We start from the raw sequence: 27,465 nt of genomic DNA, 5'->3' as shown, positions 1-27,465 counted from the left end.
ACTGAAGAACCTCGGTGTTAGGGCAATGAAGTGTTGCTTCAAGTGCACTAGAAAATCACTAAATAACATAACTGAAGAACCTCGGTGTTAGGGCAATGAAGTGTTGCTTCAAGTGCACTAGACAATCACCAAATAACATAACTGAAGAACCTAGGTGTTAGGGCAATGAAGTGTTGCTTCAAGTGCACTAGACAATCACCAAATAACATAACTGAAGAACCTAGGTGTTAGGGCAATGAAGTGTTGCTTCAAGTGCACTAGACAATCACCAAATAACATAACTGAAGAACCTAGGTGTTAGGGAAATGAAGTGTTGCTTAAAGTGCACTAGACAATCACCAAATAACATAACTAAAGAACCTAGGTGTTAGGGCAATGAAGTGTTGCTTCAAGTGCACTAGACAATCACCAACTAACATAACTGAAGAACCTCGGTGTTAGGGCAATGAAGTGTTGCTTCAAGTGCACTAGACAATCACCAACTAACATAACTGAAGAACCTAGGTGTTAGGGCAATGAAGTGTTGCTTCATGTGCACTAGACAATCACCAACTAACATAACTGAAGAACCTAGGTGTTAGGGCAATGAAGTGTTGCTTCAAGTGCACTAGACAATCACCAACTAACTTAACTTAAGAACCTAGGTGTTGACTTTATGACCATGCAATGTGGAGGGTTTTTTAGCTTGTAATGGGAACACATTTCTGACCTATTTGGAGCATATCTTCATTTTTTGTTATCTTCACCTCAAACATTATTTGAGTGCTGCTGTGTAATAATTTCTGCTTCAATGACTATTTGCTGGATTAGAATGGATTTATCCATGCATGGTGGAGAGGCTAAGTACGCTTGAACTTGGCTTGGCTACTTATGAAAGGGGCTTGAGGTTTGACACCCGACTAGAGCAGAGTTGTGTTTACTGAGCGCCTAAAGGCAGCACAGAAAAACCTTTTACCAGATACCCCCTCCCCCCCCCCCCCCCACCCAGCTACAAATGAGATTGGACCATAGCCCTTTCTGAGCATGCTATAAACATGAAAGTAGCACTATATAAAAGGTATAATTTAATTTAATTTTCTAAAATTTCACTTGGGTTTTTTTAAATACCATTTTGTAATTATTTCACATGGTCTTATTGTTTCCAGATAATCTCTAAATTGTATAACTATTCAAATTTCTGCTTCAATAACTATTTGCTGGATTAGAATGGATTTATCCATAAGACTCTTTTAACTATTTCAATGACTATATGCTGGATAAAAATGGATATATCCATTTATTTCTTAACTATTTCAATGACTATCTTGATGCTTGAATGGTTGACTATCCTTTAGTTTTTAAACTACTCTACTATTAGGAATTTTGTTTGTTTTGACTGACCATCAGTTGGGCTAGGATAGTGTTCATTTCCAAAGCCATCTCCTTCAGCTGCTCCATTGGAACAGGGACACTCAGGCTCTGCTGCTGGACTATCTGGGCTGGGGGCTGGATGGTCTGCTGCTGGCTGCTTACCCCACTGCTACTGCTCTCAGCCTCGGAGGCTGAGCTCTCTCCCTGGCTGATAGTGGCTGCAACAAAAAATTATAAACTGAATCAATCGACGACAACAACTCTATCACAAACAATGCAAAAAATGAAGATAAACAACCATCTACTAGTAGGTTAATTAATCAAACAAATCATTCTTAAATATGTTTCAAACCAACCACAAAACTAGTTCAAAATTCTTTTTAAAAAAAAATTCTTCGTGTTATTAATTGGTGGACATAAAACCCAAGGGCCTAGCAATGCAATTGAAGAAAGCATTATATGAAAAGATTAAAGCATAAGGAATGACCAAAAACAATTGTCAACAGCTATAAATATGCCATGAATAATTATGACCCATTGTTAACACGTCTGTTCTGCTGATATTTGAAGTTTCATTTTATTATAATGTGCACATTTTTAAAAATTAAGATTTGATTAACTAAGAATTTGTGCTATCACCTTTATTTAACAAATTAAGTTAATTTTATTTTATAAACATTTGAAAAAAAAAAAAGGTTGCTTTGGTGCCAGAAAATAAAATAAATAAAACTTTCAGTATTTTGCTTGTCATCACACAGCTTTAGACTAGATCTAGAGATAATCTACCTTTCTTAGCCAACTTGAACCAAAAAACAAAAACTGACGGTTTTAATCTCAATTCAATTCAATTGTGCACACTTTAAAATAAGATCAAATCTATTATAAACGTAATACTTTGTTTTGGCCCTCACAAATCATCTCAAATATCTTTCGAATAAAACAGAATACAATTTTCTCTCTTGAACTATGGAACTACTCAGAGACCTTCAGAAACAAGAACAACTTGAACTATGGAACTACTCAGAGACCTCCAGAAACAAGAACAACTAACACTTTTAGAAATAGATGTAGAATTGAATTAAAATGGGACATATTAGGGATACATAGATCTTAATTCAATTCCAAATAACTAGATATATAATAAACTCTTTTTAAAAAATAAATGGATTAAACTGTTCACAAATTTAATACCAAAATCAAGCTTCTAGATTCTGTAGCATACTAGCTAAGTTACTTAAGCTTGACCCTGATCTCACTAAATCAAAGTCAAGTACCCAGTGACTTGAAAAAGAATCTGATTTAAGAAATTATAGATTTTATCGACTTGTGTACAACATGAGAACTATTAACCTGTGAGTGGAATCATAAATCACTTAAATAGAATGTGCTAACCTCACACCAACATGGATTTAGTAACTTTAGAAATAGTCCATTAATAGATTGTAAAGATGATTTGTTGAGTATAAAACACAAACATTTAATGAGCCAAAACTCAAGCAAAGAAAACTACACCACTTGAGCTAACAGGTCATTATACCATAAAAAAAAACTAAATAAAATCCATCAAGTCTTCTACTGCTTTAAATTTTAAATACCTGACCCATCAAAGCATTGTATATAAAACAAGAAATACATCACCAGATACTAAAATTCCAATATTGATGAGAAAAAATGAAAGAAAACATTGGAATTTAATTTAAAATAATTTGTTTTAAAAAATCTTATGTTTCATAAGCCTAAAAAACTATTTAACCTCAGACCAAATAAACTAAACATATTCTGTTTGGAATTCTTAGCTTAAAAAAAAAACACTAAAAAAATAAATATAATAAAATAAAATAAAAAGGCATTTACACAAATAAAAAAAAAAGGTATTAAATATGGTACACTAATGAAATGTAGAGAGACTAATTGAAAAAGTGAAAGTCTACACTAGTGCCTATAAATGAGCAAGTAATGAGATGCAAAAGACAACATTCAAAGCTAGGTCTACTGTTTACAACATCAACTAAGAAAAAGTCAGTGAAAAACTCAAGACAACACATCTAATTGAAAACTATGAAAACCTGTTAGAGATATCATTAAATAACTAGCAGCATGCTTTTTCTGAATTTATAATCATTCATATAATAATCACAAAACACAATGTGATATAGAACAAAACAGTTCAAATTCAATACTTATGCATGTTTAATAGAGAAATACTTAGTATGAAAAACAAATCACTACATTCATACAATTAAACTCTTCAAACTGAGTAAAAAAAAAAGGATCAAAATCAATTGTGAAAACTATATACAAGTTTTCAAAATCTACAAAGATTCAAGAGTGTAATATGGGATTTAATTCTAAAGTGCTTCCAACTGCTGTCAATGTGTGGAAGATGCTAAATTCAATTCAAAACAAAGAAAATAAAGTGAGAAAGTGAGAACAAATGTTATTGTATACTGAACACTGGCTAGTTTTGGTTCAATGTCTCTCAGAAGTAAAGGGGATCATTTTAAAGGCAGGATAGTCTCAATACTTCTGGTATAGACTATGAGGGAGCATGTCCAATCAATGTATAACCAAAGTCTGCATACAGTTAGTGCCACAATAACCCAGTGCTTGTGATTTTACTCATATAATGTCAGGTATACCATCAAAGCTACTAGTAGAGAGGTGGGGGGTGGGATGGCATTCAAGTCTCATTGACTATGAACACAAATGTACCAATGATTTGATAAATGACATTTTAAAGTCAGCAGAGAGTGTGAGCACTCCATGGCACCACTATCCTAAACAAGGAACCCCCAACCAAAACAGTTTGTTTTTTTTGTAAATAAATTTTTCATTAGTTTTAAATATTACTTCGAAATTGATGATTACATTCTAACCTTAACCTCTTACAGGACAGCAAGGGATGGCAGCAAGTCTGATGTTCATACATCATGACCATGCAGCCTGCCATAGTTAGTCATTAGCAATGTGGCTCGGTCTATGTAATGTAATCAACAACTAGGTATAAATAAATGTGTCCCTGATATATAGATTGTACACAAATAACAAGACAGACTGAAAGAAGAGGATAAGGTATAGGCATAAGTCATTTCATTTTCAAAAAATGTAGACATGAAAATAAATTGTATCATGAAGTACACAAGTAATGAATTCAAAATCTTTGCAAGCATATGTTGCCAATCTGGTTAAGTGAGACATGTGACGATATGCATGTGACTGAGCAAGGTTAGTACAAGCCATGGGCCAGCAGATGTTTCTAAGTAACCATCACCACAAGCCAAACACCCATCACTGCCAAGTTGGTTCATTAAGTAGAGAAAAAAAAATTATAAAGAGATGAAAAGGAATTGTGCACAGGAAACTACGTGAATGCCTGGCACTGAGCTACACGACAACAACAACTGACCAAAAGAACCCTCAGCTGTCATGACAGTGACATGTAACAATGACACACACACACACATACGCACACAAATGACACCTAAGCAGCTGACTAAATTACAACTTCAGCTTCATGCCATACAAGCAACGACAATACAGTGCAGTCAACGCAGAACAAGTGACACACAGAACTTAACACAATGTGAAATACATTTAGTAATATACAACCAAACTTGAAATTCTTGAACAAAAAAAAAAAAAAAGAGAATTTCGAAAAAAAATTGGACTAGTTGAAATTTAAGAAAACAAAAAATCTTGAAATAACTGGCTTTATGTTAGGATGATCACAATGATCAGTTAGATGATTATTTTCAAAACTATATAGAATAATTAGCTATTCTCTCCTCCTAATTGAAAGATGAATTTCAAAATAGCTAGATTTGGTTATAAGATGAATTTCAAAATAACTAGATTTGGATATATATGATTAATTTCAAAATAGCCAGATTTGGTTATAAGATAACTAGATTTGGTTATAAGATGAATTTCAAAATAGCTAGATTTAGAATGATTAAATAAGGGCAAGAAAATGTACTGTTTTTAAAGCCAATTTCACTAAGAGATGAGCAAAAAATGTATTTTTCTACAAATCAATTGGACAAAGTGGGTAATTGAAATGTCAACCTCTAGTGAGGCAGATGGTGTGGACATTTACTACAACATAAAATGTGAAGTAGAAAAAGACATAAACAAAGTGTACCCACAAACACAGACATAGTGCCTTTGAACAGCACTACACACACGTCAATACAGGCCAACATTTCACAACACAAAAGTGTATATCCCAAACACAAGTGGAAACATCAATTGGCTGTGAGACATAAAACCAAACATTCATAAAAACATCTAATTTAACAGCTGGAAAAAAAAAAAGTGAAACATACACAGTGGGCGAGAGGGAGAGGAGGGGCTTTCCTGATCCATCGTCTGTCTTTGGTTGGAAGGGGGTCCAGATGCCAAAAGGTGGTGTAAAAATCTGCGTGAGATTTCGAAAGCTTTGTCAAACAGTTGTATCAACTCCTCCTTATCCACTTCCTCGTTCTCTTCTTCAGTGCTTCTAGGTGGAACGTCTGCCGGATTCTGCTTGAAGGTGGTCATTGGAGAAAAGTGGGTCAATTATTAGTTAATATAGGCCAAGATAATCCATAATGCAGGCAACCCCATTTCTTAATCTTAGAAGTGGGAATGGAGTAACTTCCATTTTTTTTTTGCTGATTATTGTTTTAATTTATTTACCTCATTGAAAAATATAATTTGAAATTCAATGGCTATCATTTTAAAAAAAAAAGTTCTTTAACAAAAGGAAATTACTTCCCATGCAGGCTGGAAAAGACGTAAACTGATTTCTTTTTAACATTTTGACGTTTTTTACTAGTTACTTGAATCAATCTTTGGAATTGAATATATCTTAACAAAAACTAATGTTCTTAAATGTTTAAAAAAAAAAAATGGATTTGAAGGGGGTGGCTTGGACCAACCTGGTTGTGAGATGGACTAAGCATCAGTTTCAGCAGATGCTCTCGCTCCTGGAAGCACGATTCTATTTTCCGAGCGTTCTGCAGTATCAAGTCTGTCAAAGGGAGGTAACCGGTTCACAAACTCATCCATAAATATATTTACACATATAGTTAAATTTTATTTTTACAGCAGGGATTTGGGTGGGATGGTGTCAGATAACAAAACAAACAAAAAAAAAAAAACAAAAAAAGTGAGAGAAACGGAAAGTAGTTTATATTTCACATGGCTGAATGGAACAAGAACAGTTCCAATGTCTGGACATCGTTACCCAATCAGTTCACAGAATCTATCTTGAGATGTCCTTTAAATATTACTTCCAAGTAAACACACATACATATACTAAGTTAGAGCAAGAGAGGAGACTAGGAGAGACAGAGGAGACAGAGACAAAGACCTTGTGTAAAATATTTTTCAAAGTTTTGATGCCACTAATTGAATGTTATTTAAGGGGGAAAAAAACAACAAAAGACCCCTTTCCCTGCCCCCCAACACCATTTTAAATAATTCTTTATCTAAGCCTAAATAAATTAACAACTCATATAATAATCAGAATTTTACACCATAGTGATTTCATTTTCCACATCAACAAAAAAAAATATATATTATATATATATATATATATATATATATATATGTTTGCATATATTACATTTTTAGTGTCAAAACTTGCCAAAAGTAGACTGAAAGAAAATCCTTAAAGAAGAATACAACTCTAACACTAGACACACACAGTCCAATCCAGGAGAGAGAAATCAAGTTGCTCACAGCACCAGAACACTCTAGGCTCTATCTTTCATCTGAATGTTCATCTCAACTCAAACTAACACCCACATTACCCCCTAGACTTCACCCACCACCTGGTTAAAAAAAACAAAAAACTTAAAGCTAAACACAACTGACACCAACCCGAGTCCTACAAAAAAAAAATTTAAAAAAAAAAATGTATTCTTATGAAAACTTAACAGTGCTGCAACTCAGTTTCAGCAAAATAATCACTTTGCAAAAAAATAACGAAAGGTAAAAAGATTTTTTTTTTATGGTTTGTAATAATTCTGACCACACCTTCTTGCACAATTTAAAAGGCCAGCTATCTGCTGTATTTTCAGTTTACTGACTGTATACAGAGTAGAAATCAAGAGTGGAGTGCTTCAATTCAAAGCTGCCATACATCTCACTTGATGCTGCACTCTTGTCAACTCTAGTGGGAGAGGGAGATAATTTTTCAATTCTGCTATCAGCAGGGGCAACTACTCCTTTTGTATGAGTAATGTAATGTGTCTATCATTTACAGCCACAAAGTAGTTCCAAAACAAGTGTAGGAATTAACAAAACAAGTGCATTAAAAAAGTTTTTATCCCTTGTTTTTCAAAACAATATTATTTTAATGCAATTTATGGGAGCATAGGATGTAATGCTTATCTGTTTCTATGGCTGACAGATTATGAATGTGTCATATGGCCACCACAATGACCAACCGGTTTTACTTCTCCTAAGTTCTCATTAAAGTAGGAGGACTAAAGAATGTCCTAAAAATCTAGATGTTCAAAATCCCAGTCTTCACCAGACTTTGAACTCGGGACCCTCAGTTCAGAAGCTAATCACTTTATCCCTCAGCCACCACACCTCTATTGTAACAAATGAGTAGAGAATTATTACATATCTTACCCCAGTCATTCAGCAAATTGTTGTCACTGTAGCTTGCATACACAAACTTACAGTGAAACTCACAGACATTAAATGCAATGTCAACATCCATACACAAACTTACCAGTGAAACTCACAGACATTAAATGCAATGTCAACATCCATGCACAAACTTACCAGTGAAACTCACAGACATTAAATGCAATGTCAACATCCATACACAAACTTACCAGTGAAACTCACAGACATTAAATGCAATGTCAACATAAATGAATGTTTCTCATGTTTCAGTTCACAACGCCATCACATGACATGAAACCTATACACCCTCCTTTCCCCCCCCCCTTTTTTTTTTTTCCTTTGCCTCAGCACATGCTGCATCTTGCATTGATTATCTGTTGCTACACCCAGCCAGAAAGGTACTAAGTATAAGCCAAATCTAGCTAAAGGCCTACTTAGTTCACAGACTAAACACAACTATTTCAATTAGAGTGAAAGTTTGAAACCATACAATTTGAGCCAAGGGAAGAAACTCAAGTCAAAAGAAGCCAAAAAAAAGTGCTTACTTTTAAAAAATAGGAGAGGGGAGTACTATCTAGGCTATGTCAGTGTGACCTTTTATTTTGTCAATTTCAACAATCTTTTGTAAATATAGAACATTCCAGCCATTGTGGAAATCATCTATTGAGGAATTAGACTTTCCAACAAAATCAAATTATCTTACTTTAGAAACTAGTTCCATAATACACAAGGTACAAATTCAGTTCTATTTCTCTACACCATAAAAAAAAAACTCATCCCAACACAATAAGACTGCCTGATACATTACGATTATCTCATCCCTGTTGATAACATTTTCCAGCCAGAAAGAGTGCAGATCTTGATGTATAGTGTTATTATCATCTCCAGTTCCAACAGTTTCCAATTTTTTTCCCTTCGCCAGATCCAAACTCTGATTCAAAATAAAATCATCCTAGAAAACTGTACATGTTATAAACAATACAACATCCTATAAGCCAAATGTAGGTGTGTGAGTGCAGTGTAAGGCTGGAACAGGTTGACCACATCCCATGTAGACCTTGTAACATACCTAAACAGTTGTATCTCCATCCACTGACATGTAACAATTCAAATCTGTAACAACTTATCACTTGGAAGCCCACAACAAAAAATAATGCATACCTGGAACTTTAAATTTGTATAACTTCCACCACAGTACAAATGCAAACTATGCCCAGTGCAACCACATAATAAATGAAGTTATTTCCCCCTTCCTGCTCAGCCAGCCCAGGATCAAGATTTAAAGCTCCTGCTCTGTCAATTAAAGTCTGACATCCAAGCCCAGGCTTAAGTTGAGCTGAGTGTTTTCAGTCCTTTCATCTGTTTCATTGCAACATTTCTAGCACTTTTGGCTGCCAGGTAATATTTGACATTTAATGTTTCTATGACTTCTAGTTACCAGGTACCTGAAATAGTACAGTCTACTTGGTTCTGTAAGGTTGTGATTGCTGGAAGTGGTAATGGATATAAGGACACTATTACCTATAAAATGCTTCCTAATGGCACGTGTCTCAACTCCTGGCCTTCACATGTTGCTCAGATATTGGGTCAGAAAGAACTGAGTTAATGGCACCTAAACTAGTAAGCTTCTGGTAGGAGGGGCTTGTTAGTCTTGCCTGGCTATACATATTAAAGAAAGAAAACTCTGAATTCAAACCTCTGCTGCCTTGAAGCTATACACAACCCTGTCAGAGGCTCTTCCATGAGGATAAATTATAACAATTATTAACAATTGAGGAAAAATCAGGAGCTAGCACAAAGTGCTACACTCTGGCACAGCCTGCACTTCCTTTGGATACATTAGATGTGTGGAGTGAGGGGAACTGCTGAGTGGGTGACATTATTCTGTCCAAAGCTAATGCCCAGGCATTCATTTCAATTCTATGAGAAGATCCAAAGTCACTTAGTGACTGAAGGAGGCCATAGACTTGGTACTTGAAATAGTATAATCTACTTTTTACTTGAAATAGTAGTCTACAAGGTACTTGAAAAAGTATAGTCTACTTGGTACTTGAAATAGTAGAGTCGACTAAGTTGAGAAAGTACTCAAATAAGAAACTTTGAATTAACCAGATTTTGCTTTTTTTTTAAAGAATCTTTAAATATAGAAATGCCTTGTTTCTTGATGCAGCATTAGATGTGTGGAGTGAGGGGAACTGCTGTGTGGGTGACATCATTCTGTTCAAAGCTAATGCCCAGGCATTCATTTCAATTCTATGAGAAGATCCATAGTCACTTAGTGACTGAAGGAGGCCATAGACTTAGTACTTGAAATAGTATAATCTACTTTTTACTTGAAATAGTAGTCTACAAGGTACTTGAAAAAGTAGTCTACTTGGTACTTGAAATAGAGTCGACTAAGTTGAGAAAGTACTCAAAGAAGAAACTTTGAATTAACCAGATTTTGCTTTTTTTTAAAGAATCTTTAAATATAGAAATGCCTTGTTTCTTGATGCTGTCTACATTAGACCAGAATTATAATTGTTTTAGGGACAAAAGAGATCAACCTGGGCTTATGAATAACTTGTTGAGAGCTGTATACATCCTTTTCAACTTATCTTATTGTATGCCATCAACTCAAATATTTCATTATAACATTGTGCTCCACTAGATAGATGCAGCTAATCTATTTCAAGGCTCAGCAGCAGGTAGATTCTAAAAGAGAGTCAGATCATTGGCTTGTATCTCAGGAGAAGGCATAATCACAAACAAAGGCCACACTTTTTTTTAAAGCTCTATCTACACTTTGTTTTTACTACTCTATAAAGATAAGTGGCCGTTTTGATTGGAGATTTTTGGCTGCAGTGTTAATATATACCTGCTGTCTAGACTTATCAGATTTTCATGGTATTTTGTGTGTGCTGTTTATAGTTGCAAGAATTTTCAGATTTTGTTACATAAAGTCATATAGAAATGAAATGAAGACATTATAAGCATTGTGTCCCCCCCCCCCCCCTTTTCCCTTTTTTTTTTAGACAATACTTATTTAGACTGCTCTTTAAAAAAAACAACTACTGATACTATTTGAGATATTATATATTGAATTAAAAATAGTTCAACTGAACACATTCAGACTGTTCTTTAAAAAAAAACTACTGATACTATTTGAGATATATTGAACTAAAAATAGTTAAACTGAACACATTCAGACTGTTCTTAAGAAAATTATTGAAACTATTACAAATTTGCTGATGAACTAAAAAGTGTTGAACTTAACAAATTAAGAAGTAGCTGGAGAAACCAGGTCAATTATTTTTTTCTAAAAATTCCTTAAAAAAAAATTGAAAAATAAAAGTGTTTTTGTTTTTATTTCCTGTGAGTCCAGCCAAGATTCTAGCCCTTTTTTTCTGCCACATTCTTACTTATATGCAACCAAGACCAGCATACACACAATGTATGTAGTTCAACACACCTTACTCTTGTACAAGTTTCTGTATGGTGTTTACAATATGACTAAATGATCTCATGGAAAAGGAGTGGTGATTTTTATTAGTGTGCTCAAAGAGATCATTTTTTTTGGCATCAAAACTGAGAAAAATATTATACAAAAATGTTTCTTTTCTAAATATTTTTAATATTGGACAAAAATGTTTCTTTTCTAAATGTTTTTAAAGACTAAAAACCAAAACAAAACAAAAAAAAAGTGTACAAGAGATAGTCCAAAGAAACAGAAGATGTGCACACAAATGTCAAGGCCAGGTGCTGTACAATTCAAAACAAACAAAACAAAAAAATTTGAGCAGAACCGAGGCATTTTTTGGAAAACAAGAGCCAAGAAAGTAAAGAAACAAATTATTTTCTGGTTTATATATTATTAGATATGAATGAAAGCAATAGCTGGTTATAATATCAGCTGGCTGGCCTGGCAATCGCCTTCATTCCACTGGATGCTGCAGCATAGTTAAAGACAATATGAGATGAGTCTAGAGGTAGACACTTGGCTCTCTCTGGGTGATCTTCTCATAAAGAGGTTAAACATTAGTGAGTAGTAAGCAAATGGTGGATTAGAGAAAGTGTTTGTATGTAAGAGGAGAAGATCCTTCCCTAAATTAATAACACTAAAATGATATTATTTTATAAGTGATTTTAAAAGTCTACACTCCAATGAATTATATAGTATGTTAATAATGATGGAAAAAAACAAACTAATTTGACTAATAGTAGTTAAATACTAATCTAAATAAAACACACTGGCTTCATAAAAGGTCTAGTAATTAAATGTTTAAGAACGTAGCAAACTCTATACAAAAAAAAAAAAAAAAAAAAAAGGAATAAAATTAAAAACTGATTTATTCAAAAAATTCCTTGTTGATTAATGCAAGAGACAACACTGTCTGGCAGTTAGACTAGGTTTCAAGGCTGGCATTGGAACACACAACATAGCTGTTACACATGGGACACAACTTTTAAGGTTAGTCTTTTGTTGGGCTTTGTTCCAATATTGGTAGCAACAATTTGTAGGTTATGTTTACTTGGAGGGGGGTTGGAACTTTCTTACAAAGACTAATGTTCCTTATAGACTTAGACTTTAATATAAAAACTGAACCAGCTTTAAAAAAAAAATGTTACTACAGTTTGTGAACAAAAGTAGGTTTATTATTATTATTATTTGGTAAATGAAAAAAAAAATTGACAAAAAATAATACAATTCTTATATACTTCAACTACTGTATTTGTTATTAGGGAAACATTAATGATTCTGTAAATGTCTTGTATTTTTCCTACCAGTGTTAAAACTAAAATATTTTAACTTTAATCAGATTTTTATGTTAAATTTAATTGTTATGTTACAGGTTGAGATCATCACCATAAAGTTAGAGAAATACCCAGCCTTAACTCTACATGGTATAAAAGTGAAAAAGTATTAAAATGTCTTCATACATAGTAACTATGGCTATGTTTGTCCTAGACCAGAGTTGATCAGTAGACCAAGAGAGAATATACACTGTTAATGTCAAGTCACTGTAATTCAACACTATGATATGAAACTAATGACTCAGTATTAATACACATACAGGCTGAGAGAGGAGGGAACAGCTTACCTGACAAGGAACTGGACCTGACTGGAACAGGGACTGATGTCACTGGGTTAGTCACTCTTAGTTCATCAGGCTGTATAAGCTCATCTGATTGGACCAGCTCATCTTGGTGAGTATCCAGACTTTCTAAGCGACCATCTATGACATCTTCCTCATTATCTTCTTCATCTCCAGCAGATATTTCCTGAACTGGACTGTTGGTGTCACTTTCCCTGGAGAAAATATAAAGCTCATTAAAAAAAAGGAAAAAGAAATACCCCCCCCCCCTCCCACATTTAAATATTCAGTTGTATTTGTCAAAAAAAGGTATATGAATAAAATATACCATTACTTTTTATGTGTTTTCTGATGTATAAGCTTCCATTCCTCAAGAGCACACTGTATGCATATTGTAGTTTGCTACTATAATATTAATTTCTCTATATGCGACATTCTGAATAAATTGAATCCTGGCCTTTGACCTGGGATGAACTTTAAGACTACACCTGTCCTGGCAAGAAACTGCTGTACTCCATAGTGCCACATAGCTACCGTACAGCTCAACAGATTTTGCAGCCACATTTTCCATCAGCTATAAAAGCTGATATCTATCCCTGTTTTCTCAGACTTCCCGCAGTGTCAAAAAGGGAATCCTAATTTTGCCATAACAGAACTTAAGGGGTATTGACTTGTTTTGCACGGACTACTATTGATTGCTCTGGCATGTTAAACCTCAAAAATGGGTCAACTCATACAGAGTGGCACATATGTTGTCAGACACTAGAGGTCTCATTGGATATTTGCCCAGATTTCTGGGTCAACTCATACAGAGTGGCACATATGTTGTCAGTCACTAGAGGCCTTATTGGATATTTGCCCAGATTTCTGGGTCAACTCATACAGGGTGGAACATATGTTGTCAGACACTAGAGGTCTCATTGGATGTGTGGGCAAGAGGCTAAGTACGCTTCAACTTGGATTGGCTACCTATGAAGGGGTCTCAAGGTTTGACACCCGACTTGAGCAGAGTTGTGTTTGCTAAGCGCCTAAATTATTTCTCCCAGATACCCCCTCCCCCCACAAACAAGATTGGACCATAGCGCTCTGAGCATGCTATAAGCATGAAATTAGTGCTATATAAAAACTATAATTTATTTATATTTGCCTGGATTTCAACTATTTCTTATGTATCCATTTTCTGTTGATGTATTTGGCCTGTATTGCCTAGCAAACAGCACTCTTTTAGTTATCATGTTATATGTAATTCTTACAGATAAGTTATCTAACTAAGCTCATACTAATAGACACAACCTTCTGACAGATAAAAGTTATCTAAGCTCATACAAATATACACAGCTTCCCAGAGATAAAAGTTATCTAAGCTCACACAAATAGACTAAGTATTAAGGTTACAGAAAGGAAGGAATAATATCTAGTTGGTTCTTCCCCACTTCTGACATCCAACTCAACTTAGTACTCACTTGCTGGTAGATGATGTTCTCTCTAGAGTAACAGATTCCAGTGGTGACTGAGGCATGACAGTGCTGGTACGTGGGCCCGGAATATTGTTATTCTTCTTCAGCTCCTCTGCCTTTTCATTGATCAACTTACACCATCTGTGGACAGCAAACACTACAATTTGATTTCTATATTCTATATTGAGGTGTTGTTTTTTCTCTCGTTTTTATGTGTTAACAATATAATCTTAATAAAAAATTTACTAAGCCTTTAACAGCTTTTAGCATTTTGATTTTTGTCTTGATGAGACTAAGTAATAAGCCAGAGATTAAAGTTTTTTTAATATACAAAATGTTCAATGAGCCTCTTGACTTGAAACAGCTTTGTCATGACCAGTAATGTCATTAATCTCACTAAATTTCATTTTTTGACTTTGAAGCAAACTAGCTAGATACAACAGAAGAGGAGGAGAAAAAAAAGCAAAATACTTACTGGACTCTCATTTCTGAAGTAGCGGCAGTAAACTCATACATCTGAGCTCTGACTTCTGATATGTTCACTACAAAAAATGATTTCTTATCTGTGGAGAGCAAGATAAACAAATGATTAGTAAAACTTCAGGAACATTGAAAATTCAATTATTTTACTAGAGTGTATGTCTGATCAGTTACAAATCAAATTTGTAATAGTAAACTTGAAAAAGTGGTACCATGTTAAAAATAAGAAAGAAATTGATATTTCCAAAAAAGATGAATATTTTTTACTTAAACTATAGTGAACTACAATTGTTGCCAAATGTGAGATTTTTTGTTTAAATCATTATTTTAAAATGTTTGTCATCAATAAAAAAAAAATGTCTGAATAAATTGCATCAATTGGTCAACTTAATTAGACATTAGAAATCAAGCTAATAGAAAAACCACCTGTGGCTAAACTCCTGGCTAAAAGGTTCTGCAGACGTAGAACTGGACTGTGGGTATACTTGTGGTCATCTTTAGCTGCTTGGACATTAGTATTCTGGCACTTGAGAATGAACCTTACAAGAAACAACAGGGTAAGCAAACATGAGACCAAAGCAATCAATACAATTACAACAACAAACAAAATAATGTAAAAAGAGATTGCTGTACAAATGAAACTTGCTTCAAGAGGGAGAGGGAGGGAGGCTGATCAAGGTCAACACACATAAAATTGGGGGTGTGGGGTATTCTCAAGTGAACAATAATCCATGAAATCTCTAAACTAAAGAAAAAAGTTTGATTAAATAAGAATAATGACTAAAACAAAAACAAAAAGAATTTAAACATGACAACCAAATAATTTGTTACATTTCTATTTCTATCTTTTAAAACAAAAATAAGAAATATAAGTAATTTCAATCGGAGATATTTCAACCTATAGTTCTAATAAATGTACAAAGTCAAAATGTTATATTTTTGGTTCATCTTAAAGCCATCTCACTAAAACAATTGTTTGGAAATTAAAAAAAAAACAATAAGTTTATTAGCCTAGTCACATCAAAGATGTCATTGATTTACAAATTACAAGGAATATGAATGCTAAATTCTATGTTGTTTAACTAAAAAAAAAAGGTTTTTGATTTTATATCTCAATGATTAGCTCAGTTATCATGAAACACTTTGTAATCCACATTTGTATCTATTGCTATTATCTCAAGCTGTGTTAAAAAAAAATGTGTTTCAAAACTTCATGCAAGTCTATTGCGATCCATGATCTAAAAATAGTAATTTAAAATGAAAAATGAAAAAAAAACAACAACATAACAACAATGAAGTGACTTAGTTACTAATAACATCACTCACTTCTCATCTTGTTTCTGTAACAATACCAGCTTATCATCAAACAACAACACATGGAGATCGACTGTCCGATGTGACCGCAGCTTCCAGGTGAGTGGGCCATCAAATATTAACTTGTGTGTCGTCAAGTCAAGGTTCTGGAAAATTACAAACAAGTAGCTGTGAGTCCATGTGTACATTTACAACCTCAATAACTCTTAAGAGACTTAGCATACATAAGTAATCAATAAACCAACCACCCATAGGGACTTTAATGTAGTAAATTCAAGCAAGCTGGACGATTTGGGGGAAAAAAAATAAAATTCTTTAACATTGGTTTCCCAGTTAATCATAATATCAGTCAAATATTTTGGAACTCTAGGACTTTGACTTTGTAGGAAAATCATAAAACACACACTAAGGAGATATCCTTGCTCTAGAAATAGCATGTAGGATGAACTGTAAGATCCTTTAGCTAGTAATATTTGAAACAATCAAGAAGAGGGATCTGCTTACTTCCAAAAGTAGGTGGGGGTCAAGAAAGGAACTGGAAAAGTCAACACAAAGTGGAAACGGTGAAAGAAAAGAAAAAGAAAGATGATATCACAAACCTTGACATCTGCCAAGTTTGGATCAGTTGACGACTCTATCGACCTTCTGTCAAGCCTTTTCTGGATGTCCTTCAACTTGTGATAGTTTTCACATTCTTTCACTGCCATGTTGACATAGCCTAGGATATGTTTGCATCTTTCTAGCGCCCGCTCTAGTCTCTTGTGTTCCTCACTGCTAGCTATAATACAAAACAGGCAGATTGGTTAACATAAAATTTCTCTGACTATATGCATGTTTAATCTTTCTTGAGATCATTTTAAAAATCTTTTCACTAAATAAGACCTACAGGAGATCCATATATACTAAATCAAATATACAAAACAAGTAACTAAGAACAAGTCACAGAACTTAGACAATAATTAAAAAGAAAAAGGTTGGTGTACCAAGAAAAAGGTGAAACACGTACCTTGTGTATGCTTCAACAAATTGTCTATTAACAATGGATATTTTGTCAACCTTTGCATTTGTGAAGGCACTAGATCTTTGAGTTGAAGTCGTCTACACAGAGGATTGGACTCAGCATCCTAGGAACAGTTGTAACATTTATTAGATGATTAGAATGGCAGCATTAAAGTAAGATTGTAAAATTAAAAAAAAAAAACACTACATTTTCTAAAAAGATAATAAGAATGAAACTATGGTACAGAAGAGCTAATTTCTCTTTTTTTTTCTTTACATAAATATTTTCAAAAAATACATATATGGAAGGGGGGTTAGTATTTATTTTTGACATTTGTAATGAATTTGGGCATCATTTCTAAAAAGTGAAATTTGTGTTTCTAAATAATCTAAGAAAAATTAATGAAAAACCCAACATCAACTTGTCTCTTGTTGACCAAAGACACACATAAGTATTAGAAATAATTATTTAACAAAAATTCTGTAATTAAAAGCAAAACAAATTGAAATAAAGACTACAGGAAGAAAACAATTCTAAAGGTATTTATATAACTGAGAAGCTTATTACAAACAGAAGGGGCATTCCAATGCTCCAAAGTATTTCTATTTGATTTTTGTTACAACCAAACCCTTTAGAATAATATAACTTAAAATATTAATCCCAAAACATCATAGGAGGGTGATAAACCTCTAAAATAATTATACATGAGGCTTACATTTAGAAACTGTTGCAGTTTGGGCTCCTTCCTGGTTTGTTTCTTTAAGAAATCCAAAGCAAAGGCTTGATTCCTGCAATACTCAGCACAGATTTTACGAAACCATTCTCCAGACTGGCCATCAAACTGTAGAAATTTTATATAACAACAATCAATTAAGTGTCTTTTTAATTATCAAATTTTAATTGATAATTTAATTTAATACACGTTTCAAACATTTTAATTTTTTGTAACTAAAAAAAAAATTAGAAAATTATTATTTTTATTATTCCACTCTTAAATAATATTTTGCAGTTATTTTTATAACTTGTCACATCTCATCTGTCCTTGACTTTTGTCATAGGGGTGCTGTGAAGATTCCATAGCCAAATCCATCCACTTTTCTCTGTCAGAAGCTGTTCTTAGCAAGCTAGCAAGAAAGAGGCCTTTCCATTCTTTTCCGTTGTCCAGCCAACTTTTCTTTGAATGACCCATTTATTAATATATAATTAACTATTATATGGAGACAACTATCTCACCCGTTTGAGTAATAAATCTCCAACGTCTTTGACAACAGGATTACTTTTCACTCTTTCTTTCATGTCAGCATTCAGAGAGGCTAGGGAAAATAAAGTCATAGAACATATGACAAGTTGCATCAACAAGAGAACACTCAAGTCAAGCTATGAGCTGCTTTATAGACCAGAGAAAATTTAAGATGTTTATAAGAAAAGTTAAGATGTTTATGTCAAGTTAGTTTTAATTGATAATTAGACCATGAAAAAATAAATAATTTAACTGACCTAAATACTATACATTTTCAATTGGTAATTTTCAATTGGTATAGTTAATTTACTTTTTTCTTTTTAGTCAGAGAAAAAAATTAACTCTTCTTTACTTTACCTATAACAATCAAGGACATCAAACTTACTTTACAAGTGATAAAAAAAAATGTTAATTATTTTAATTGCTATACCAATGTAACACAAAAGGTCAATAACAAATTCAAACAGAAGTATCCCTGTAACGAAGTCAAACAAAGACAAAAAAAACAGATAAATGAAAGCAATTTAGCTGCCTCACAACCTACCATGACAATTGATCAGTTCATCCATGCTGGGGAAAAGGGCTCTAGCTAGATCAGACATGGCAACATCAGTCAACATGGGACGGTTGAAGAGATGATCCAAGATCTTCAGATTCCTTAGATGAGTTCTCTCAGTGTAGAACAACTCTGTGTAAACAAGAACATAAATACATATACTTAGTAAGCACAAGAATACTCAATACGACAAACTTAAGTCTAGTACCAACTTCAAGCTATACAAATGTGGAAGATGTAGACTGTTCTAGATACCAGCCTTATCAGCAAAACTTGGGGGTTAAATAATATTTCCCACTTACCATTGATGACTTCTTGCCTTTTCTTCTCTTTTGGCTTCAGTTTGCGGCATACCTCTTCCCCCAGCACAGATTTCAAGGGGGGCAGCTCTGTGTCCACATCAAGATCAGAATCATAAGGCATTTTGTTTGTATCAATGATGGTATCAGTGCTGTTGCTTGGACTCTCAATACTTCTGAAGGGAAACACACAATTATTTTAAATTTTTTTAGGCACTTGTTTGTGGTGTGTTAAATTTTCTTATATAGGAGATACAGGTAAATCTGTGGTCAGCAAGTCTAAGCAAATCATACTGATAAATTTCTACTTGAGTATTTATTTTTAATGTATTGTCTATCTAGCAAATGTCCTGAATGTGTAGCAGCTTCTTTGTATTACATAGTACATTGGGCCTGAAAGTAAGGTGGCACAATAAAAGAGCTGAGTGCTAGGCCATCTGCACTGTTATCAGATCGAGGCCTTAGCTGGCTTGGAGATGTACACAAAATGTCAAATGGCTCACTTGCACAGGACATATTATATGGTGGTCTTAAAGAGTGCAGGAGAGCTGGATGTCATCCACTCTTTAAGATATGTAAGTGTGACATGAAGCACTTCAAGACTGAAACAAACAGTTGGGAGAAAAAATACAGGATATGTTTATATGGTAGGTAAACATAAAGGGATGGGGGGTCCTGGAATGAATGACGAAAGCACAGAGAGCAGAGAAAAGGCTAAAAATACTGCAGCCTGTGGGGATTAGAGATGTCAAAATTGTGACTGTTCATGTGTATCCAGGATTGGCTTCTATAGGCACAAGAAGTTGCTAAGGGAAAATGCTATAGGTAATATGACAAGGAAATAAATAACATTTTGTGTACATTCTGTATTTATTGTGTAGGACCTACAAGAATGTTTGACAATTTAAACACCAAACTGCCTTTCACTGTGACTGCCAACAACTGCCAAATTTCTTTGCCAGTTGTGTAAGATCATCTGCTCATCTACAGCCTTATAAATGTGTCATTCGAAATTGAAAAACCTCACCTGTTCGAACTGGAGGCTGAAGAACTCTGGGATTGATGTAATGCTTTGAACATTTCAGGATTGATATCCACATCACTGAAGTCAAAGTTGAAACAATAAACATTAGAGCTTAACTAAGTGTATTAATAACTTAACTGGTTATTTAGTGTCTAATCTGGAATGATAAGTACTGGTGTTTGTTAAATAGTTCATATCATGTCAAATCATTACCTTTTAGTACGGCGTCCATCTCCTTTTTGCTGAAATGAAACACAGGTATGCAAATTAATTTAGAATATATAAACTAATTTATATTATTAGTCTTAGAAAGATTTCTATGTCAAGAAGAAAAAGCACAATTGTAAAAACACCCATTTATAAATGAATAGATACCTCGGGTTTATTATTGAGACTCCCTGATCTGCTGAGATCTGTGCCAGATTTTCTGAAATAATATACACAAAAAAGCATTAGTTAGTTGCAAAGTGAAAAATTTAAACTTTTATGCACAAAATTAGAAAGTTAATTCAGCTGTACTTTGATATTTATTAAAATAAGATCCCTTGTTCAGAAATCAGAGGGTCTATCAGGATGCTAACAAAAATACTGACAGCCCTTACATCTAACAGTTAGCAGGTATTCTAATAGTTCATAAAGATAATCTTGTTTCTCAAGTGAAAGCCTTCATCCTAATACAATTCATAGTAAAAGTAAAAAGTAAAGCTTCCCCTTTCAGACCTTGCGATCTAATACAATTCATAAAGGTTATCTAATTTCCCAGTTAGCCTCTGCCCAAATACAAACTAAAAACTCTTAGTTTGGCAACCGAATTTCTTTGCACGGCCACTTTGCCTTTTCAAGGACACAAAACTGTGGACAACTATGTAGCTAATGGGAAAAGATGAGAAAAAAAAAACAACTATTTCTCCACAATATCAATATTATTATCCTTGTAAGAGTGTTAGAAATCGTTGAGAAGTGTACCAACCTTTCACCTTCAGAATCCAACTTGCTTCCTGAGGTTGAGACGGAGAGACCAGGTATTCCAGGGCCAGGTCCTGTTGGACTTGACTCATACCGCCTGACTATTGAGCCCACTGAGTGCTTGGGTAGACCAGCTATAAGGGAAAGGATGTTTGCTAGAAGTCACAGGAGGGAAAGTGGAGCCAGATGGAATCGTCAAAGTATGTCAAAGCCAGAGATCAAGTGTGAAAGAGACAGGAGTAAAGTTCCAGGACAAAGTAAGTCACAAAGAAGTTTTTTTTGTTTTCAGATCAAGGAACCAATGAAATAAACGTGTATCACGTAGAGAGGGGAAACAATAAGGTGTAGCAACAGCAGGACACAGGAAGTGTTGACCAGCAGACACAGGTTGGAGGGGGGAGGGGGAATGGGGAAAGGGACAAATAAAAATATATGTAAAGCCCAAGCCAAAACATCAAGCATGCAAACATGAAATGATTGATAATATAAAGCAGTCTTTAGCCATTCTGTGGGCCAAAAGTAACAATACAGTTTTCAACCTACAAAAAAAAAACTGTACTATCACTTGGCCAGCATTACAGATGAATTGTAAGAAGACATTTCTTAATTCCTAATCAGTGGCATACATCCTAAATCATTATTGGCACTATGACCTTTGGTATGCAACTAACTGAAATTAAGACGATGCCAACACAAAACTTCAGTATCAAAGAGGCAAAAAAATGCAATATATTCATTGCTGGGGCTTGACTTAGACAAAATGATCTAATCATAGAAATAAAAACTTTTCAGTCGGTTAGATTTATTATTTTCAGTCACCACAACTGTGCATGTTCTACTCTCTAGAAAAACTATTACACTTTGTTCGAAACACATGATAATCATTGTAACTGCCATAAAAAATGTTTATGTATGATTGCTAACTATAAATGATATGCTTAATATACCACCCAATCAAATTGGTTTATGTGTTGGTTAAGTGTTCAACAGCTTTATTGAATCAGTGGAGCTAGACAGTAGATCTAAACCTAATCAACCAAGAAATGTAAACCAACTTAAGTCAAAATTAAATTAGATCATTTTAGTCTGTATAGCAAATGCCAGCAATTAGAGAACAAAAAGATAAAAAAAAAATGCAAGCCATAAATTTAAAAAATTGGATATAACAAGAATAATTAACATTAATGGACTATACAATAAAACACAGTATGGTATAGGTGTGCAATAAACAATGTTTAAGTAATTCCTATGCAGTACTATTATGCTGTTCAAGTTTTTCTTTCTACAAGAAGGACAAAAATGAACCAAAACAAGCAAACTTAAATGAAATAGATCTCATCACTCTGTTAATAGAATTAATATACTTCAAGGGAATTCTAAAAGAACATAATGTATTAAACATGATTCTCTAGATAATATTGGTATCTATGAAGAAAATGTTTGTGATTTGTTTAAGGGAAAAAATAGATAAATTATTTGTGATAATGAAGGCTCATGGAATCTAAACTACTGGCAATGTCATTACTGGATTATTATTTTCTTTAAGTAACTTCAATTATCTTGACAATGTATCAATTATTCTCAAATTTAAATATTAGATTTACAAAATTATACTTTTTTTTTTTTTTTGGATTTGTTTTTAAAAATTGTTTTTCTACACATTTTTGTTTTATAATTTAAAAGATTTAATAAAAGATATTAATAGATATAAATGAATCAATAATTCAAGACATTCAACATTTATTTCGCTTAAATCTTTTTTGTCCATGATCCCAATTGTTTTAGAAATGTTAAAAATCTGTTACAAAATGACTCAATTTTCTAAATAAATGTTTCCTAGAGGAAAAGAAGAAGCTACAAGTAGATGTTTTAATGTCTGACAACCTAAGCAAATCAAATAAGGAGAGAAAAGCAAGCTAGAACTAATGGATCAAAATGCAAATGAAACTAGAAGGATAAAACAAGGTGCAATGAGATAGAGTCCAAAATGGCAGGAATAGGATGAAGAAAGCTGAGCAAGTCTCTTAAACATAGTTGGACATCATTAAATGCTAACGTTGGAAACAAAATGAAAGGTTAATATGAAGTAGATAATTAGTAAGGGACACAATAAGAATTTCAAAAACGACTTCATCACTTAACTCGTGATGAACGTGAAACAGGTAGTAAGTCATTTGAGCAGGAATGGGGGAGGGGGAAAACATGTACAAAATAGTTCACAAAAATGTTCAGTATGGAAAACAAAACTTTATCTAGATATGTTTACAAAAAAAACATTATGAAGAATTGCCCACACCCCTTGAACTTGTCTAAAAAATCAACATCACTGTTGATTTCTTAACAATGTTAATGATTTTAATGACTATGTTTTGTAATAATACTAAGAAAAAAAAAGTAGCCTCCCAAGAGCTAAGGAAATATAACTACTACTACCAATCAGAAAGCAATGCAAGCAGGATCTCTAACACCAAGCCATAAAAAAAAAATCTTGGGGTGATAGGAGAAAGAGTGGGACAATGAAATCAGACACAGCAGTCAAAGAGGAATAAAACTCTAATAGTAATAAGCAGAAAGACAAATGTGGTGTTCCTTAAAGCAGATCTAACATATATATATTTCCTCATAGTTTGTTTTTTCAAACTTATGTTACTTTTTTGTGCTTTATTTTTTTTATTCTAAATAACTACAAACTAAAACTATATTCAAAACCACTTAACACATTCTCTGACAGATGAAACTGTTGACTACAGTAAATAGGAGCTAAGAGTACTTGTAATTATGATATTTAAGGCACTAGGCACCTGAAAAGTTTTCTCCTAGATTTAGTTTTTCTTTTAACAAACTTAATGTTCAATGTTTTAAAAAAAAAAAAAATCTTCTAACACAATTCTGTGAGCAAAATTAGAAATGTCCCCCCCCCCCCCCCCCCCCAGCCCCACCAAAAACAAAAAAAAAATTTCCATTAGATTCTCTTCAATAATATTGTTATAGTGCTTACTTTCAAGTGATTTATGTCTGCACAATTATTAAATTTGAAAAGAATGTTTACCTAAGCACTTAATTTCATTAAATGATGGGTCATGAATGTGACATTAAGCAGGTTTGAATATACACATTTTCATTATCTCATTAAAGGAATTTCATGATTATATATGGAAATACAAATAAAGAACATAATTCCAGACTAGATTTCTACCAGTCCAATCATTAAGTGCACCTACCTAAATCTTCTGGATCTTTAGGGTAAGGTTGAGTTATATGTGGAATCTCTGATAGAGGTCTCTGTGTCTCAATGGACCCTTGGCCTACTGAGTCAATAAATTAAAATATTAATTACATACAAAGTCCAATTGTAAATTGCTATTCCATCTAATCGACACAGGGGTGTATCAAAAGATAGGAAAAAGCACTGATGAATAGACAGAACACTAACACCATATATGGTCAGATCCACTCCTCCTCCAAATCCCCATTGCCTGACATTTTTGCTAACTGGTACTTCTATGTCTACAAATATCTAGGTAAGTTGTTGAAGAAGATAAAATCTTTTTTTTTTTTAAAGAGAATGATTATTATGAACGTATGATATAAAGAGACTAGGTATTAGTCCCAATGAGTTTTGAAAAATCAAATGTAACTTTAAATGACATTACCTCTTGAATATCTAAACACAGCTCAGCAAAATCTAATAATTTAAAAAAAAAGCAAGGATCTTTTATTATACTGAGCATTATATAGATTACTTTACTAGTTATGGCCTGTTTCTATTATCTAATCTAAATAAAATCAGATTTTCAGTGTCTCATCTTCGCTGTAGAGTTGCACCTCTTTAACAGTACTGAGAAGTATCTTTGTGAAAACAGAGACTTACTTGTTGGTTTCTTAGGTGGTGGTGGTTTAGACAAAGGTCTGTCTTTCCTTTTCAATTTTCCTCCACAGGGCTCTGTTATATTCTCTACACACTGTTTGTGGAGGGGCATCTTACAGGCTGAAACAAGAGTGCACACTTTAGTTAATGCCATCTCAAACTTTCCTAATAAGAACTAAAGAACTAGCAGGGGGAGATAAAAATAAAATTAAATAGTTTTGAAGAACAACATTTATGAGGGTGTTATGCAGCCACCACAAGGATTAACCACCCCACCTTAGTACCAGCAAACAAAACAAAAAAAGATCTAGGTAGTCTTAGATTTTTTCCCCCTCTTTTTCTAAGATTCAAACCAATGATCAAATCAGTATTGTAGTATCATTTATGTCATATGTTCTATAGTTCATGTCAAGACTTCAAAAGACTTGTTTTAAATAGCTGTACAAGACAGATCTAAATACTAGTCAAAGTGAAAGGGAATAATAGGATAAAATTTGGTAGATATATGGAGGATTCTCTTTTCAAATGAAAAAACAAAAGATGCCTGGCCACTATCACACCCCACCATCATGTAGACACAACTGGGACATAATGTTGAAGTAATTTTTTGCTTCATGATAATCACTTAACTCTTTCTCTCCAAACAGATGATACCAACGATGATTCCACCAGAATGTGGTAAATAATTAAGGGAGAAAGAGTTAAATGTATAAAAGGAGAAACACATGTTATGAAAATGAGCAAAGCTGTAAGACTTACTCTGACACTGGTAACCCTGAAAGCCAACACCCCATAGTAGACCACCACAACAGTTGCAGTTAGTGGTTACAAAAAAATGTTGGAGGATGAACTGATGACCTTTAACCTCCTGTGGGAGAGAACATTAATATTTCCAAGATCAGATAGTCACAGATACTAAAGTAAATATATTTAGCTGACATGCACACAAAATAAGTGACTTTCTTCATATTTTGTTTAAATGTTGATTGCAGATTTTCAGACATGCAGGTCAATCCATATAACACAAACCTTTTGGCATACAGAATTTGGAAGTATTTTAATAATTGATAAGTGAAGTATTTCAATAATTGAAAAGTGAAGTATTTTAATGATTGATAAGTGAAGTATTTTAATGATTGATAAGTGAAGTATTTCAACAATTTTTTTGCACTTTTAGAATTTCTTAACCATTGACACATAAAGTAATAATTATTATTTAACAGAAAGGTAATCTTTCAATTTGTGTTCTGGACATGGTTTTATTTCAAAATCTCTCCCAAATCTTTCTTTTCTCATTTTGTTTCTTTTTTCTATGGGTTCCATTCTATTGCGACCACATTTCTTCATATAACTTTCTCCTTCTGTACTTTATTGCTTAAAGAAGGTCGACAGAATTTTAACACCTGAAGTATAAACTAAGAGCACATTACTGTCATTAGCTTTAAGTCTGAAAATCCCCAGTAAAAAGACCAAAATAAATGTAATATTTGACACAAACTTCCTTTAGACTGACCTTGGCTTTACTGGAGCGCATGGGGATGCGAATACTCTTCTTTTCTTTCATCATGAATGTCTGAACTCTCTCTAAAGTGGGATGGGAGGATTTGGTACCAACCCATGAACGAAGGAATGTGGCAAAAGCCCATACAATGGCCTGGTCTTTTTCTACACGAACATTGTCTTCAACACTGAGTAAAAAAATTTATATATTACACATAAATAAATATTTTATATCTACTTTGAACCTTTTGACTTAATTAAATGATTACTGTTAGTAAATGACTGACATTTATATAAATAATCACTAAAAATCTTGTGAGGACAAACAGATAATTATTATAATAAAAACTTGGTTTTACCCTAAACTACTTATCACAGGAATCAATGTCTCTTCAGCAGCTTTGATCTCCATATTTTTGTCCATATTATCCTGAAGCTTGCCATAACCATAGAAATTTAACATTCCTGAAAAACCATAACAAAACGTTACCACAAATAAGAAGAAAACAGAGTGTTAGCACAATACTCATGTAGCACAAATAACATCTTTTGTTAGCCATAAATGTAAATACTAATAGAGGAGCTCGGTCTACTGAAATTTTTTAAAACCATTTGCACAGGTTACTCCTGCATTACAAAATGTAAATACTAATAGAGGAGGTTGGTCTACTGAAATTTTATTGAGCCATTTGCACATGTTACTCCTGCATTA

General features: G+C 33.5%; 1 protein-coding gene across 28 annotated transcripts in view; it reads right to left on the bottom strand.

Moving 5' to 3' along the window:
* The window catches only part of LOC106058326 (rho guanine nucleotide exchange factor 11-like), a 116,220-nt gene that overhangs the window by 9,029 nt on the left and 79,726 nt on the right, over positions 1-27,465 (bottom strand). For 22 of the 28 annotated variants that reach the window (XM_056010004.1, XM_056010020.1, XM_056010016.1 and 19 more), the window contains 23 exons: positions 27,113-27,218; positions 26,767-26,941; positions 26,013-26,121; positions 25,257-25,373; positions 24,607-24,693; positions 21,390-21,540; positions 20,795-20,846; positions 20,633-20,661; positions 20,423-20,497; positions 19,399-19,571; positions 19,085-19,228; positions 18,534-18,613; positions 18,016-18,141; positions 17,307-17,424; positions 16,900-17,078; positions 16,313-16,446; positions 15,413-15,525; positions 14,982-15,069; positions 14,513-14,647; positions 13,056-13,264; positions 6,270-6,361; positions 5,676-5,874; positions 1,381-1,568 (listed from right to left, as the gene is read on the bottom strand). In XM_056010004.1, coding sequence (XP_055865979.1) covers positions 1,381-1,568; positions 5,676-5,874; positions 6,270-6,361; positions 13,056-13,264; positions 14,513-14,647; positions 14,982-15,069; positions 15,413-15,525; positions 16,313-16,446; positions 16,900-17,078; positions 17,307-17,424; positions 18,016-18,141; positions 18,534-18,613; positions 19,085-19,228; positions 19,399-19,571; positions 20,423-20,497; positions 20,633-20,661; positions 20,795-20,846; positions 21,390-21,540; positions 24,607-24,693; positions 25,257-25,373; positions 26,013-26,121; positions 26,767-26,941; positions 27,113-27,218 — 2,879 coding nt within the window. The remainder of the gene's footprint in view (positions 1-1,380; positions 1,569-5,675; positions 5,875-6,269; positions 6,362-13,055; positions 13,265-14,512; positions 14,648-14,981; positions 15,070-15,412; positions 15,526-16,312; positions 16,447-16,899; positions 17,079-17,306; positions 17,425-18,015; positions 18,142-18,533; positions 18,614-19,084; positions 19,229-19,398; positions 19,572-20,422; positions 20,498-20,632; positions 20,662-20,794; positions 20,847-21,389; positions 21,541-24,606; positions 24,694-25,256; positions 25,374-26,012; positions 26,122-26,766; positions 26,942-27,112; positions 27,219-27,465) is intronic. The other 6 variants (XM_056010010.1, XM_056010011.1, XM_056010014.1 and 3 more) reach the window with 6 other exon arrangements.

The sequence above is a fragment of the Biomphalaria glabrata genome, chromosome 14, assembly GCF_947242115.1.
Source record: "Biomphalaria glabrata chromosome 14, xgBioGlab47.1, whole genome shotgun sequence".
NCBI lineage: Eukaryota > Metazoa > Mollusca > Gastropoda > Planorbidae > Biomphalaria > Biomphalaria glabrata.
Note: the sequence above shows the minus strand (reverse complement) of the source record. Positions and strands in the feature narration are given on the sequence as shown.